Here is a 16,655-nt window from a genome sequence, read left to right on the forward strand (position 1 = left end):
TGGGACATAAAGGCAATATGACCTGTAATCTCAGCATTGTAATCTCATCTCTAGGAGTTGAAGGTGAGGTATGTTTGTAAGTAATCAGGACCATTTCTGCTGTGACTAGTGTGGTGTGTGTACTGGAACCCCGGCTTGGGGTGGTGGTATAATGAGGAGGACAGACAAACATACAGGAAAGCTGCAATCAGGCACAGTCTACTGTCACTGGCAACCCAGAATCTTTGTAGGTTTACTGTGGATATAGCACAGGGGACAGGTTGGCTAGTTTTGGTAAGAGGTCTATGTAGGCAAGCAGTTCAAGGTTGGAGGAGGAAGCTGCAGTTGCTAGTCTTTGCACACACCAGTCAATCATTCATAAAGACTTGGACTCCTGAGGAAAGCTTTGCCACTCCTCTTAAGCCTAGCGTTGGAGTCCTTGACGTGCCTGCGTTCATGTCACTCAGTTGGGGCTCCCTCTGCTCCCTATACCTCTCAAAGGTAGAAAGTTACCTAAATTGAGTCTACTCAAATAAAGCTGATAATACAGTACTCCCTTCCAGACACAGGTAAAGGACAGCAGCATGAAAGAAAAAAGAGTTGAAAGGAACAAATAGAGATAAAATCAGGCTAGGGAACTGGCTCCATCTATAAGGTACTTCTGTGTTAGCTTGAGGACCTGAGTTTGATGCCCCAAGACCCACATAAAAAAACTGAGAAGAGCAGCATGTATCTGTAGGCCCAGCACTGAGAGGGTGGAGGCAGGTTCCCTAGCGTTTGGGGGCAGCCTGTCTAGTCTGGTGAGTTCCAGGTTTTGAAATGCCCTGTCTCAAAAATAAAGTAGAAAATAATTGATGAAGACACCCAATGTTTATACCTCCGGCTTTCACAGCCATGTGCACACACATTTGGACACACACACACAAGTACACATATCCAAAGACAAAGGTAGACTATTCACCGTGTCTCTAGGGCCCCTTCTCTTCTTCACTCAAGTACTCCTTGCTTCTGCCTAGTGAAGAGAGAATGAGCTAGGGCTAAACTTGTGTCTTGGAGGCCTGCTTGCTGCATGAGCTCACACAGGTTAAGCGTGGGCTTAACCAGGAGTCTGGCTCTGGCTTAGCCACTAGGGCAAACCAGATGGGCCAGTTAGAGGAGTTTAGGGAGACTTTGATGAGAACCCCACATCCAACATTGGAGATTTCACATGCTTTACTGTCTCTGAAGCCCAAAGGACAGCAGTCCTCTGCCTGCAGCCAGGGTGTGTTTGGAATGCCCAAGTTTCCCCAAAATGCCAGGCTGTGGAAAGGACTCCCAGGTGGTCGGATGTAGTTAGTGCTCCACCCAGGAGCTTCTATGGTCCCAGCAGTGACCTCCTCTGCTTCAGAGCCCAGCAGCCTGGTTCACAGGCCAGCAGTCTGCTCTTGAAAGAACATTTTATTGGAACACAGCTATGCACACTCATTCACACGTGCTCTGGCTGCTTTCACATACAGTGACAGTCGAGTAGTTGTAAACCACATAAACTATAAAACTGAGGGAGGAATAAAAATCTTCTTTTGTTTTTTATTTTTGTTTTTCGAGACAGGGTTTCTCTTGTAGCCCTGGCTATCCTGGAGCTCACTCTGTAGACCAGGCTGGCCTTGAACTCAGAAATCCACCTGCCTCTGCCTCTGCCTCTGCCTCCCAAGTGTTGGGATTAAAGGTGTGTGCTACCACCGCCCCGCTAGGAATAAAAATCTTATGTGGCCCTTCAGACAAGGTTTGCAGATCTAGTAACATCTTCCGGACACTCCTATTCTCTAACTGGAGCTCCTGACATCTGAAGCTCTAGGTTTTACACCTCAGCCAGCCTCTGTGTACCTTGCATCTTGGCCTTATTCCTAGACTCTTCCCACTTCAATAGCCTATTTAGATCAGAACTTTTGTGACCATTGGGTAACAAAAACTCAACTGAAACTGATTGAAGCAAAAAGAATCCTTTGGCTGATAACAGCTGCATGGTTTAGCAAGAGGGAGTCTTAGCCTCAGATTCTATGAGGTTCCGCATCTGAAGTCATCAGAGTTCTATCCCCACACCTAAGCTCTGGCTTCTGTCTGTGGGTAGGACCTTTCCATAGAGTAGAAGGCGGCCACTGGCAGCCTGGTGTCTCCACTTTCTTGTTTCCATAGCACTGAAACCTCAGTGGTTTCTTCTGCCATTGCACATAGCTTCCAGAGAAGACCTCAGAGGCTCTGCTGTGGACACACACCTCTCACTTTGCTGACTGGGCCCCTCGGTGCTGTGCTCTGATGGGCTACATTGGGTTCTGTGTTAGGAATAGTGGTACCAATAAGGCACTAGATGAGGAGAATATTTGCCAAAACACCTGGCAGGCAGAGGGAAGCTGGGACCAGTGCTGGGCAAACACAAGTTAGAGATCTCATAGCTTCTTGCCCTTCCTATGCCAGCCTCATCCTCCCTCTCTGTTGAAAACCCAATTGGCCTACTCCGAGGGGCTTTGATTAGTGATGTCTTTAACTGACCTGAACTCAGGAAGGACCCCGTTAGCCCTTCATTTTTGCTCATTCCCTTCCTGGTTTGACCACTGTCTCATTCCTTTCCCCTCCTACCTCCATCACCCCATCCACAGTCATAAAAAAATGTATGCATGAGAGATGGCAGGGCCATTTGAGGGGAGCCTTCAACCATGGCCTTCACACTTTAGACTTAGATCTCAGACAGGGACCTTTATTTCTTCTCAGAAAGGAACCTTTATTTCTTCTTCTTTTTGGGGGGTGGGGGGTGGGGGTTGAGACAGGGTTTCTCTGTATAGTCCTGGCTGTCCTGGAGCTCACTTTGTAGACCAGGCTGGCCTCGAACTCAGAAATCCGCCTGCCTCTGCCTCCCAAGTGCTGGGATTAAAGGCGTGTGCCACCACCACCTGGCGGAACCTTTATTTCTTTGATTTTTTTTTAATTGTTTTTTCTGGGCTTGTTGTATTTTGTGGCTATGTATCTGCTCCTTCAGGGCCAGTGCACTTGGCACATCTCAAGGTACCACCAGTAAGCTGTATTCTCTTCATTTCATATCTACCTCCCTCACTAAAGAGGCCAGTGTGCTCCAAGATAACAAGCATTGTGAGCATCCAGCATCCTCAGGGACTGAGGCAAAGTGGTGATGGTACCATAGTCCTTAAGCTTGGAGCCTTGGGAGTCTCCACACCTGCTCCTCCCTCCTGACTCTCAGATGCTGCTCCAACTGTCCAGGAGTATTGTGGGGCTGTTATGGAACAGTGGACCAGGAAGTAGGGCAGCTGTGTACATTTCTGTCTGACTCCCAAGGTCGCGAGGGCCAAGGTAGCCCTCATACTCAGGCCCTAGGTAGCCTTCCACTGAGAGTCTCTTCACCTTGCCAGGTGTCAGTGTCACAAGATTGGGGATAGGGAGCATATCTTTGTTGCTTATCTATTGCTGTGGTTATAAACACCATGACCAAAAGCAGTGTGGGGAGAAAAGGGTTTTTTGGCTTACACTTCCACATCATAGTGCCATCATTGAAGGAAGTCAGAAGAGAAACTCTAACAGAGCAGGAACCAGGAAGTAGGAGTTGATCAAGAGGCCATGGAAGAATGCTGTGCAGCTGGGTCTCATGGAGGCATTTTCTCAATTGAAGATCCCTCCTCTCAGATGACTCTAACTTGTGTCAAGTTGATGTAAAACTAGGTAGCACGCACGGGGTCTGCAGTTTGCCACAGCCACCGCTGCCTGGCATTGACCATCCATCTCCCTTTCTCTGCCTTCGCCCCAGCTGGACATCGTGGAGTTCATCCCTTCCCTCCTCTACTTTGGCTACACCACCCTCATGGTCCTGTCCTTCTGGCTGCTCACAGGGACCATCGGCTTCTACGCAGCCTACATGTTTGTCCGCAAGATATATGCTGCTGTGAAGATAGACTGAGTGGGTGGACCAACGCTGGGCCCACTGGATCCTCGACAGGAAGCCACCCTGCGTGGGGACTGCAGGCACACAAAATAAAATAACTCGTGCTCATTTGGAATGTAACTCCTGGCACAGTGTTCCTAGACCCCCAGGCTGCATGGGGGACAGGAGGGCCTGTAGATAACCCTTCCATTTCCTTCATCTCATCCAGTCTGTAGGGATACATTTTTCTGTGGTTGGTTTTCTTCAGCTAAGAGTCGCTGTCAGCAGGAGCTTTCTGACCTGTTAATTCAGGTTCTTTTTGGTTTAGGTTGGGTTTTTTGTTGTTGTTTTTCGGTTTTGGGGTTTTCTTTCTTCTTCTTCTTCTTTTTTTTTTTTTTTCAAAAAAAAAAAAATGCAAATCCGGGATGGATAAATGTAGGGTTTTGGTCACTGTCCCCATCGGCTCCTCAGAGTTGTTGGCCACCCTACCACTAACTGGAAGAGGAAACGCTGGGGCTGCAGTGAGGGCTCCAAGCTTCTCAGTGCCAACCACGCCCTGCCAGCCCCTCCTCCCATTCTCTTCCCCAGCCTGCCCTCTGCCGCCCCGAACAGTCAGGTCTTTGGTCATCGTTTTAACTGGGAACACTTGGTCACTACAAGGACATGTCCTGGTTCCCTGGGACAGCAGGATCCCCTCCTCAAAGCAGCCAGAGTTTACTGAACACCAAGGAAGAAGTGAGACCTCAGTGACTGTTCTCGTGCCAAGAAGCCCTGGGCCAGGGCCAGGTGTTTCCAGAGCCAAGTGCCCATGTGTGTATGGGAAGAGGTGGCTAAAGCCACTAGACTAGGGTGCTCACCCCTCAAGATTGATTCCCTGTCTTTCCCTCTGGGGCACCGCACTTTGTAAAGGGTGATGGTGGACCCCTTCCCTTACTTTCAGGTCTGGAGTCTTCAGATCTCTTCCTTGAGGCGGCCAGGGAGAGGAAGTCTCGCTCTCTCTCCTCACAGCCCTTGGCCCCAGCATTTATTCTTGGGTCCTTTAGCCAAACCCATTCCCTCTTCCTCCCATGCAAGTTCTTTTGGGAACACCCAGAAAACTTCTCTGAGAAGAAAAATGGAAGGTAAGTTGAGTTGCTCCTTTCCCAGTTCCTAGGAATAGGCAAGAAGCCAGTCTCCCCAGGTTGGAAGAGGATCATGGGCCTGGCCTAGCTCCTCCGCCCTGGCCTAGCCCAGCAAACCCTGGGCGAGTCACAGAGTTTGCTCTTAAGTAGCAAGAGACCAAACTCACCTTGGGTGTAGGGGTCAGTAGCAGCCACTCGCCCTTGCTCCAGTCCTTTGGGAGCCTGTCAGGAGACAAAGCTCAGGATGCTGCTTGTGCTAGGAACACACCCTGCCCTCACTGCCCCACCTCCTGGGGCCCCACCGCCATCGTCAGTCAAATCAGTGCACCTCTCAATCTGCCTCGCAGTGACTTCGCAGCACTGAGTGGCATCCACCAGGAATCAGGCTGGAGAAATGGGAGCCCAGAGAGTGGAGAGTGATTGGGAGTTACTTGTTCATTCAAATCTTGCACCCCCCCCCCCAAGGTTCTCATTGTTGGAGAGGGTGGGGGAAAGGTTCAAACATTGTCAATTTTTCTGACTTTTTAAATCATCATCATTATTTTTAATTAAAAAAAAATGCCTGTATGCCTTTTTCTGGTCCAATTGTAAATAAAATGCCATTGTCCTGTTGTCTCAACTCGAATGCAAGGGTGCGGATTGAAGTGTGATGGTTTCACCAGGTGGGTTGAGTGGCTGCTTTTGCAGCTCAGTGTCCCACCTGGGCTCTCTAGGTCTCAGGCCTCTGCTATTCTGTGCCTACTGCAAGCTCCTGCTCAGCCCTCCGTGTGGGTCACAGGCATTGCCCTCTGAAGAGCAGGAAGTAGCAAACAAGTAGGACACACATGAAAATGAAGCCTGGCCTGGGGTTCTGAATTTGCTTCACGCTGTATCAAGTAGCATTCTTTCAAAGCAATAGAAATTTAGGCTCAAGCATCCTAGAAAGTGGGAGGCAGTGTGGGTTGGATCTCTGTTGAGTTTATGGCCACTTAGAGCTCCATAGTAAATCCCCTGGGGTAAGGCCCTAAATGGATAGGAATGGGTCATAAAGACAGTGTAGGCTTTCCTTAATCTGGCTGGATTCAGAGATGCAAATGGTGGCTTTAAGACTCTCCATTGTGTCTCTCTAGTCTCATTCTCAACTGTCTTCCTGATAAGGGGAGCAGGAAGGTACCGCACAGATGTTGTAGGTTTACATTATCCTATTTGATATGCCCAGAAAAGGAGAAAGACAGCTTCTTTCCTATGTCACTGTATTTGAGAATATTATTTCAGTATGGAAACCCAAAGAAAGATTTCGATTGGCTACCTTAGACTTGTATATCTTAAGAGAGTACTGGGGCCGGCATGGTGGCGCACGCCTTTAATCCCAGCACTCGGGAGGCAGAGGCAGGCGGATTACTGAGTTTGAGGCCAGCCTAGTCTACAAAGACAGCCAGGGCTATACTATATTTCGAGAAACCCTGTCTCGAAAGACCAAAAGAGAGAGAGAGAGTACTGGGCTTAAATGTTGCCTCCACACCCAGCTATCATTATCCTTCGGATGATCTGTTGAGCATCTTTTTAGTCACCCATCATCCACATGCCTTTTTGTCTTTTTTGGGTTTTTGTGAGATGGCTCTGGCTTCTATAGACCAGGCTGCCCCCCTGTAGATCCACCTGCCTCTGCTTTCCTAGCTCTGGAATTAAAGGTGTCACCACCAGTGCCAGGCCACGTGCCTTCTTTGATTTGTTCAAATCTTCTGCCTTTTTGGGGGGTGGGATCTGACTTTGAGGTTTTCACAGTACAAGGCTTCTATCAGATAAGTGCTTTGCAAAGTTTTTCTCTTACGTCTGTGGCTTGTATTTCCCCCCATGTCTTGAAAAGGTTTCAGTTCTTAGAGCAAAGAGAACAACGGTGCGATTATGACTACAGAGCTGGCAAGCACAGACTCCGCTGTCTTGAAGATGTCTTCTACAGTTTATAAATTTGTGGCCATTTAAGCCACAAGTAGGGTAGTGGTTTCAGTGGTGTGTGTGTGTAGTAAGATTTATTAATGTGTATCAGTGTGTGCCTGTGCTGTGTGTTGGTGCTCACAGAAACCAGAAGATAATGTTTCCTTGGAGCTGGAGTTATGTGTGAGCCACCTAGCACAGGTGCTAGGAACTGAACCAAGGTGCTCTATAAAAGCAGTATACACTTGACCATTGACCCATATTTCCAACTCCTTCATCATGGTTTTGTTTTTAAGATTTATTTTATGTATGTACATGCACTGTCGCTCTCTCAGACACACCAGAAGAGGGCACCGGATCCCATTACAGATGATTGTGAGCCACCATGAAGTTGCTGGGAATTGAACTCAGGACCTCTGGAAGATGGAAGATCAGCCAGTACTCTTAACCACAGAGCCATCTCTCCAGCCCCCTTTATCATGTTTTAAAATTATTATTTATCCTTGCATAGCCCTTGATGTTTACCAATACCATCCTCCTTTTTACTTTTTAACTGTCATATTCCATATGCAAATATCTTATACCTCTTTTTTTTTTAATTGCTCCCTTTTGGTGATGAGTGCAGGGAACTTGCTGTGTAGACTAGGCTGAACTTAGACTACCACTTCCCTGCCTCTGAAGTGCTGGGATTAAAGGCCTGTGCTACCACTCTCATGAGTACCAAAAGTCAGCTGAAGGGGCTCCTGGTTTTGAAGGGGGGATTTATTTTTGCAGCTGTCTATAATTCTTTGTGCACAAGTTAAAAACAAATACTAAGAAGGTTGGACTACAGTCAGTTCATGAAGTGGTCCTTGCAGGCTCTGATTTTGATACCATCATAATGTATCTTTGCCTAGCATAAGGCTATAGACACTGTAGGGCTCTCTCCCTCCCTCCCCCTCCCCCTCCTCCTTCCTCTCCCTCTCCCTCTCCCTCTCCCTCTCCCTCTCCCTCTCCCTCTCCCTCTCCCTCTCCCTCTCTCTCTCAATTAAATTATTTTTTGCATGTGGATGTTTTGCTTGTATGGCTATGCACCACATGCCTGCCTAATGCCTGCTGAGGCCAGAAGAGGGTGCTGGGAATTGAACCTGGGTCCTCTGAAAAGTAGCCAGTGCTCTTAACAGCTGAGCCAGCTCTTTAGCTCTCATTTTGTTTTGTTTTAAGAAGCTTTATTATTACACTAAGGTATGTGATCCATTTTAAGGAAGTCCTAATAATGGGGTAAAGTGGAACCAATTCCCACCCACAGTGGGATCCCTTGATACCACGTACTACATTAGAATTAATAGAATGATACCTCCTCCTCCTCCTCCTCCTCCTCCTCCAGTATAAACCATTGGTGTAACAGCCTTGCTTATTTTCTGTTCCTCCACTTATTATGGGGCGTGTGTATGTGTGTGTGATAAATATATATTATATATAGTCATATATAATAATATATATATTCTTTAGAGGTCAAGACTTGACACCTTTTACAGATGGCTGTGAGCCACTGTGTGGTTGCTGGGAATTGAACTCGCGACCTCTGGAAGAGCAGTTGGTGCTCTTAACCGCTGAGCCATCTCTCCAGCCGAAAACTTGACACCTTTTAAACCCATTTTGTGACCCCCACCCAAGTCCTTTCCTGAACAGGGGCATCTGTCCTTGCCAGATTAACCTGAAACCCTTCACCCACCATGACTTAGCTTCATTTTTCTAAACATTGTAAGGCAACCTGCGGCACAGCAGGCTCACCCTCAGACCCTGGCCCAGGCCCAGCCTGGTTCATGCTACTCTTGGTCCAGCAGGACAAGAGTCTGTGCCCAGACAGGAGAATCCAGTGTCCACAGTGCTTAAGGATGGCCATAGCAGCCTTAGGGCTGCAGTTCAGATCTATTAAAGTGGACACTGGGAGCCTCATTCAGACCTTACCTGAAGCTAGCTGTAGCTGACGCGCTCTGAGCTCACTTTTTTACTCTTAGATGTCTGCTTAGTTGGTCTGTTACCATTTGTTGTTCTTTGCCTTCAAGCCTTTAACAGACGTCAGTTGTTCCTCTCTGAGTGGGTTTCTTTCTGGATTTCTATTCTGTTCTGCAGCTCTATTTGTTTTTATGCTAGTACTGTACTTTGTTACAGCTTTTTTTTTTATATTTATATACAAATTTCACATTCTCGAGTATAAAAGACAAGAGCAGTCTAGGAACCTGGGCAGCTGCGACACTAACTCTACAGTCAGTCTCATTCCAGATGCCCCTGTTCAAAATCGGCAAAGTGAGAGAAGTGCTCCTCTCAGTTCCATCTTGTTCCAGGCTAAGTTTAACCGGGAAAGGCTTTCTGGGACTGGGAAGATGGCTCAGTGCTTAAATGCTTAGTATATAAGCATGAGGGGCTGGTTTCAAATCCCCAGTGCCCACGGGAAGAACTGGCTCTAGTCACACACACCTGCAGCCTGGGCTGTAGGAGGTAGGAACAGGATTGCTGGCTGATAGTCTCCAGGCCCTGCCTCAAGGGAGTACAGCTGGGAATGATAGCGCTAACATCCTCCTTTGGCCTCTGCATATGACTGCACTAAGGCTGCTCTTTTAACATGTTCTTTAGTTGCTTCAAAGTTACACAGAACTTTACCAAGATATGACTACTGGGTACCTGCACTAATAATTCAACATCAGGATGATGATTTCCAAAACCAAGCCTCTGACCCAGGCCAAGGATTGAGTCCTACTGACTAGGGTGCTAAGTGCACAGCATCAACAGCAAAGCCCCAATCGGCATCAAAACAAACCTCATTTGCTGGGCCAAAGAGTCAGCCATTGGCACCAGAACATGAAAGAAAATGGCAGAAATACAGCTAGGACTTCTGAGGGTGTCATGAGGTACGGCAACACTGCTCTTTTGCAGCAGAGACACAGGAGTCTTCCAAAGAGCCTATGAGGTTTATATGTGACGTTTCCAGTTTGTAGGGTCTAGTCAAGGAGTTGATTGTTGCTCAATGATTCTGCTCTCTTTGGAAAAGCTCTGGTTTTGCAGGCAGTTTTAGGGACTTCCTGTTTTACTAGGCAGACCCGTGCACGCCACCTCTTTGGTAGATTCCAGACTAATGCTGTTCTGCTGGCACGGGGTTAACCACTCAGCACTGGGAGGTCTTGCTGAGGTCACCACTTGTCTCCTGTGTTCAGTTAGTACAGTACACATGGCTGTGTTGCTGTGTTTGTGTCATGTGTCATGTGCAGTGTGTCCTCTGTGTCATCAAGTGCAGCTTTAGCAGAGGAAACCCAGGAAGTGGTCTGTTAAGGCCTGGTGGTTATTCTTCCTGTTGCTATGATAAAGCAATTTAGGGGAGGAAGGTTTATTCTGCATTGCAGTTGGAGGAGATACATTCCATCAGGACTAAGTCCTAGCAGGAGCGTGAGGTGGCTGGTCACGTGACACCCATAGTCATGAGGCAGAGAGCTCTTGAGTACTCGTACTAGACTTCCTTTCTCCCTTCTAGTTCAGTGCAGGACCACAGCCCTTGAAACCACAATTAAAGTGGGACTTCCAGCTTCAATTAACCTAATCTAGATAACCCCTCACAGACACGCCACCAGAGGCTAACCTAAATCTAGATAATCCCTCACACATGTAGCTGGAGGCTGGTCTCCTGCTGAGACTCGATCCTATCACATTGACAATCAAAACCATCACAGGCCTCTAGGGCATTCTTCAATGGGAAGGCTTTTCAACCCTCCTCTTCCTGTTAGATTTACACCATCCTGTAGACAGTGGTCCTGACCATGCATGCGCATGCTAGTGCTGAATTGAGCTGTTGAGCACAATCTTGGAAGTGCCAGGCACTGTGCACAGGATGACTGGCAGCTGGGGACAGCTCACTCACTGAATGCTCAGTCAGCTTCCTGACTCTCCAGTACTGACCGACACCACAGACCACAGCCACAGAGACACTGGAGAGTCCCACCACGCTCACTGTCTCTGAGGTCACTAAGACACCTGCACTGCCATTGAAGCTTTTTAAAATATTATGTATTTATTAGGGGGAAGGGGATGGAAGGAAAAAGAGAGAAAACAATATGACACATGTGGAAATCAAAATGACTTTCCGGAGTTGGTTCTAGCCTCCTGCCCTGTTGAGGCAGGGGCTCTCTTGTTTCTGTGCCTGTGTTGCATATTCCAGACTAGGCAGTCCTTAAAGCTTCCCGGTGCTCCTCCTGTCTCACCCTGCTAGCTGACCTTTAGGGGTGCAAGGATTACAGGTGTATGCCACTGCATGTGGCTTCGGTTTTTGTTGTTGTTGTTGGCTTGATTTGGTTGGTTGGTTGGTTGGTTGGTTGGTTGGTTGGGTTTTCCAGACAGGGTTTCTCTTGTGTAGCCCTGGCTGTTCTGAAACTCGCTCTGTAGACCAGGCTGGTCTTGAACTCACACATTTCCACCTGCCTCTGCCTCCCCAGTGCTGGGATTAAAGGTGTGCATCACCACTGCCTGTTTTTTGTTGCTGTTCTCTCACGGGATTCTGGGATTGGTCCCAGGCTGTCAGACTTGCACAGCTGTGTGAAAGGACACAGCTGTGCTTTCGCCCACTGAGCAGTCTCTATGGCCCCACCTTGTGCTTTGCACGATAGGTGAGTTTCCACTGCTATACCCTGCTTTTTAAGTAACCCCCCTTTTTAATTTTATTATTATTTTTTTTATTTTTTGGTATTTCGAGACAGGTTTTCTCTGTGTAACCCTGGCTGTCCTGGAACTCACTCTGTAGACCAGGCTGGCCTTGAACTCAGAAATCCGCCTGCCTCTGCCTCCCAAGTACTGGGATTAAAGGCTGCGCCACCACTGCCCGGCTTGAGTAACTCTTAAAAATCACCTTTTGCATCTCAACATGAATTTTTTAGATTTATTTATTTATTGTATATGAGTACACTGTAGCTGTCTTCAGACACACCAGAAGAGGGCATCAGATCCCATTACAGATGGTCATGAGCCACCATGTGGTTGCTGGAATTGAACTCAGGACACACACACACATGCACACACGCACTGACACACAGGTGCACAGGGATCTATAAAACACATGTGGAAGTCAGAGAATAACTTGCAAGTCAACACTTTGCTTCCACCAGGACATGGATTCTGTGGGTTGAACTCGGGTCATTAGGCTTGGTGGCAAGTGTGGTTGCCCACTCCGCCACTGCACCACTGCACCACTGTGCCACTGTGCCAGATCCTACTTTGCTCTTTTCTAGTAGCTTTAGGAGCCTAGTAACCTGTTTCTGTCTGACTAGAGACAAGTCTCTGAAGCCGCCTTTTCCCCTGAAGAGCACAGTGACTCAGAAGGACTGTGTGATGACCAAGAGTCCCTTACACAGCAGACAGTCAGTTAGTTCTTCTTCGCTGCTCTTGCAGAGGGCCTAAGGGTCTGATCCCAACACCCATCTGGTAGCTCACAACTGTCTGCAACTCTTATTCCAGGGAATTAACCCCCTCTTCTGATCTTTGTGTGTACAAGACTGCACATGGTGCACATATGCACGTGCATGCAAACAAGACACTCAGGCATAGAAAAAATCCCCCCCCCATTGGAGTGTAGCCAGATGGTGGTGGCACACACTTACACTTTTTTTTTTAAAAAGGTTTATTTATTTTATATATATATGAGTATACCATTGCTCTCTTCAGATACACCAGAAGAGGGCACTGGATCCCATTACAGATGACTGTGAGCCACCATGTGGTTGCTGGGAATTGAACTCAGGACCTCTGGAAGAGCAGTCCACGCTCCTAACCACTGAGCCATCTCTCCAGCCCCACATATAAAATCTAAAAGTAATAATAATAATAATAAAGGTCTACAGAGTGAGTTCTAGAGCAGCCAGGTCTACACAGAAATACCTTGTCTCGAAAAACCAAAAAAAGAAAAAAAAAGAAAAAAAAAAGCTCTACCTGCCTTAGTTTGGTAGTGACTAGTGACTAGTGACTTAAGGAGTGTTCTAGGAGTCAGTACCCTATTGCTCTGACGACCACCACAGCGCATGTGCTCTCTGAAGGCTCCCAGGAAGGACTAGATTATAGCCACCACAGAAAGCCCCTATGCTTGCTTAGAACAATTTGCTGTGTCCTCTCCCTTTTCTCCTTTTCCCCCTTTCCCCTCTCTTAGTAACAGAGTCCAGAATGGGACCCACTTTTAGCCAGCAAGTCACAGGAAAGCACAGTGGCTCTGGAAAGGGCTGTCTCCCTGTGGAGCAGAATCAGGGCCGTGGCCAGCATGTCCCTGTGTGACCCTTGGAAGCTACTGCCTTAGCTCCGATCAGAGATCGAAACCAGCATGCAGGATGGCAGACAGGACAAGGTCCCAGTCCTTGAAGACATCAGTGAGCTGATAAACCGAACAGCCCCAAGCTTCCCTCGCCTGAGCAGTCTCCGTGGAAGTCAGTTGGAGCTGTTATCTGCCTCCGGAAGCTTGCTCGCCGAATGAGTCTCCTGGAAAGGCTGGAGGTGCATGTGGAAAAGGGACCCTAGAGCATTTTAGGACCTTGCCAATGCTTGTGACCCTTTAATACAGTTCCTCATGCTGTGGCGACCCCCAACCATAAAGTTATTCTCATTGCTTCTGTTAGGAATCACAGCGTAAATATCCGAATTTTCCAATGATCTCAGGTGACCCCAGGGATCGAACCACACAAGACTGCTACTCTAAAACGACTCCCTGCTGAGGAATTCCCGGTGTCCCTTTTGGGGTAGGACATTGATGAAGGGCTGTGAAAGACATCCGAGGTCACATAGTAGGGAATGGTGGGGGCAGGAATGGCCTCCCAACTTGTGCCTGTTCAACCACAGCACACCACCACCTTCCCAAGGCTCCCTCCCATACCCCACAGCTCCCCACCATTCCCCATGCTTCTACACCATCACCCCACACCCGAGTCAGCTCCGATGGGGCCATAGCTGGGGAATTCAGACCCAGGCTGCAATCAACAGTTCTGCTGCTGAGCAAGGGGCAAGCTTATGTGCTACTTCCTTGAATTTTTGTGCTGAAATAGTGTCCCTGAAGGAAAATGTCAAAGTCCCCTGGGCTATAATCAAGGCAGTTGCTGATTATGAGCAATTGCCATAGTTTAGGCACAGATTTTTCTCAGATTGATAGTAACTTGTCTAAAGTTTTATTTCTAGGCCCAAAGTACAGGGCAGATAACTGCGATGAGGTGATAAAAACCAGGCTCTTGTTGGTGCTCGAGCGAGCTCAAGCGAGTGGAAGCCCCTGCTTACTCTGGCCTCCTTCACATCTAAGTTCACAGCCGTCTCTCCTGGAGTGGGTGGGAAGGGGTCTTCATTGCTCCAGTTCCCAGGCTGCCTGGAGAGTTCCTATCCCTGAAGAGATTTAAGCCCTGAAGTGCTTTCAGTGACTCCATGTCTTTGTCTACAGCCCCCTGGCCAAGGTGACCTGTTTGCCCTTTGCCCACCTAGAAGCCCATCTATGTAGAATGACTGAGCTCCCAGCTGTACCAAGCCTGATTCCAGGTGAAGGGAGACACTGGTGAAGAAGTCCCCAGAGTCCCAGGGAGGTAGCTGTTTAACCATGTGCTGTTGTAGCCTGGAAGTGGTGGTGCATGCCTTTAATCCCAACACTCGGGAGGCCAAGGCAGGAGGATCTTCATGAATTTGAGCTTACCAAGTAAGTTCCATCCAGGACAGCCAGGGCTATGCAGAAAAACTCGGTCTCAAAAGACTAAAAACAAGACAAAACAAAACAAACAACAGACTAGCAAGCCAACAAACAAAAGTCATATGCAACAGGGGCAGCATAAGCTTCCAAACAAGACAGCAGCAGTGGAAGGGACGTGTGATACAGTCCCTTCCAGAAAGGTTTTCACTGAAGAGGAGCAATGCTCTTTCAAAGGTTTCAAGTACACTGATGTCTGGAGAAGGTGCCAAGCGGAGGGGACAGGAAGCAAAATCTCAGAGCCCGGGTTTAAGGCTGGCATGGCTGGAAGGCTACCTGAAGCAGGGCGAGCCAAGGTCAGGTTTGTTTGGTTTTTTTTTTTTTTTAAGATTTATTTATTTATTTATTTATTTATTTATTTATTGGTTTTTGAGACAGGGTTTCTCTGTATAGCCCTGGCTGTCCTGGAACTCACTTTGTAGACCAGGCTGGCCTCGAACTCAGAAATCCGCCTGCCTCTGCCTCCTGTGTGCTGGGATTAAAGGCGTGCACCACCACGCCCGGCTATTTATTTATTATTATACATAAGTACACTGACTTCAGACTCTCCAGAAGTGGTGAGCTGGGAATTGAACCTAGGACCTTTGGAAGAGCAGTCAGTGCTCTTAACCTTTGAGCCATCTCACCAGCCCCCAATGTCAGTTCTTAAGGATCTTTCAGGCTGTGCAGAGTCAGTTTGCTTTGTTGTGTAAGGGAGCCCCAGGAGGGCTTGAAACAGAAGGACACTGGCTTAGAGCCACTGTAGCTGCTATAGCTATGTGAACTCCCAACACACAGTAGGTATTCTCTAAGGGCAGGTGGCTATTGAGCTGACAGAAGGGACCTGTACAGAGAGGGTGTTAAAGTGTGTGGGTAAATAAACAAGGGCAGGGGACCTATGACAGACTGTGCAATAGGTAAAGCACTTCTTTCACCATAGTGCCACCACCCAGGAGCTGAGGACACAATGCTGCTAAGTCCAAACTTAGGCAGGAGCCAGAGTAGCCCAACCAGCAGGCACAAATCAGGCAAATCCTATTGGAGGCTGGTCCCTACAACGCTTTTATCCTGGACAGAGTTGGGGCCAAGAAATAAAAGAAGAGCAACTCAGCCAGCCAGTGGTGGTGTATGCCTTTGATCCTAGGCAAAAGCAGGCAGATCTCTGAGTTGGAGATCAGCTTGGTCTACAGAGAAAGTTCTAGGACAGCCAGGGACAAACCCTGTGACCAGAGAGGGTGGGGGGAGACCCAGATGGTCGAAGCAAAGACAGGCGCTGGAGCTGAAGTTCATGTTCTTGAGAGTTCACATTGTTCTTGGGAGGCAGGACAATGGCTCTGGGAATCCTTGGGGCTTCTGAGGAGAGCTACTGACTGGAGATAAGGCCAACTGAAGATCCAGGAGATCTGGAGAAGCAATGTCCTCTCCTCGCTTGCTGCCCTGTGAGCCAGTCTTTCCTCTGAGCAGTATCTAACACTCCTCTCGGCCACACACAGAATAAAGCTTTGGAGCCGAGCGTGGTGGCGCACGCCTTTTAGTCCCAGCACTCGGGAGGCAGAGGCAGGCAGATTTCTGAGTTCGAGGCCAGCCTGGTCTACAAAGTGAGTTCCAAGACAGCCAGGGCTATACAGAGAAACCTTGTCCCGAAAAACAAAAACAAAAATAAAGCTTTGGTCTAGCATCCACTGTTTTCAACCTCCCCACCCAGCCCTACCCATCTACTCGGGTAGACATCATGTGTTCAACACACTGCATTTTCAATATGCCCGTGTCTGTACTCACAGTTCACCCTGCCAGAAAGTCCCTTCTCCAGACTCACATGTTAGTTTTATTTATTTGCATTGCTGGGATGGAACCAGGGCCTCACACAAGCTAGATTACTTAGTCCTCTCGTTGAGCTCCATTCCTCTGCCAGAACACTGCTTATTAAACTTTTGCCTACTCCTCAAAGATCATCTCGAGACCAGGCATGGTGGGCCTTGCCTACAGTGTCACTAATTGGGAGGCAGAGGCAGGCAGATCTCCATGAGTTTGA

At 48.1% G+C, this 16,655-nt stretch overlaps 1 protein-coding gene across 4 annotated transcripts in view; it reads left to right on the plus strand.

Moving 5' to 3' along the window:
• Window positions 1-5,629, plus strand: part of Tm9sf4 (transmembrane 9 superfamily protein member 4) — a 49,166-nt gene extending 43,537 nt beyond the window's left edge. For 3 of the 4 annotated variants that reach the window (XM_006500476.3, XM_006500477.2, XM_030252272.1), the window contains exon 18: window positions 3,770-5,629. In XM_006500476.3, coding sequence (XP_006500539.1) covers window positions 3,770-3,919 — 150 coding nt within the window. In that variant the 3' untranslated portion in view covers window positions 3,920-5,629. The remainder of the gene's footprint in view (window positions 1-3,769) is intronic. The other variant, NM_133847.3, reaches the window with a different exon arrangement.
• The last annotated feature ends 11,026 nt before the right edge of the window (window positions 5,630-16,655 follow it).

The sequence above is a fragment of the Mus musculus genome, chromosome 2, assembly GCF_000001635.26.
Source record: "Mus musculus strain C57BL/6J chromosome 2, GRCm38.p6 C57BL/6J".
In the NCBI taxonomy this organism is placed as follows: Eukaryota; Metazoa; Chordata; class Mammalia; order Rodentia; family Muridae; genus Mus; species Mus musculus.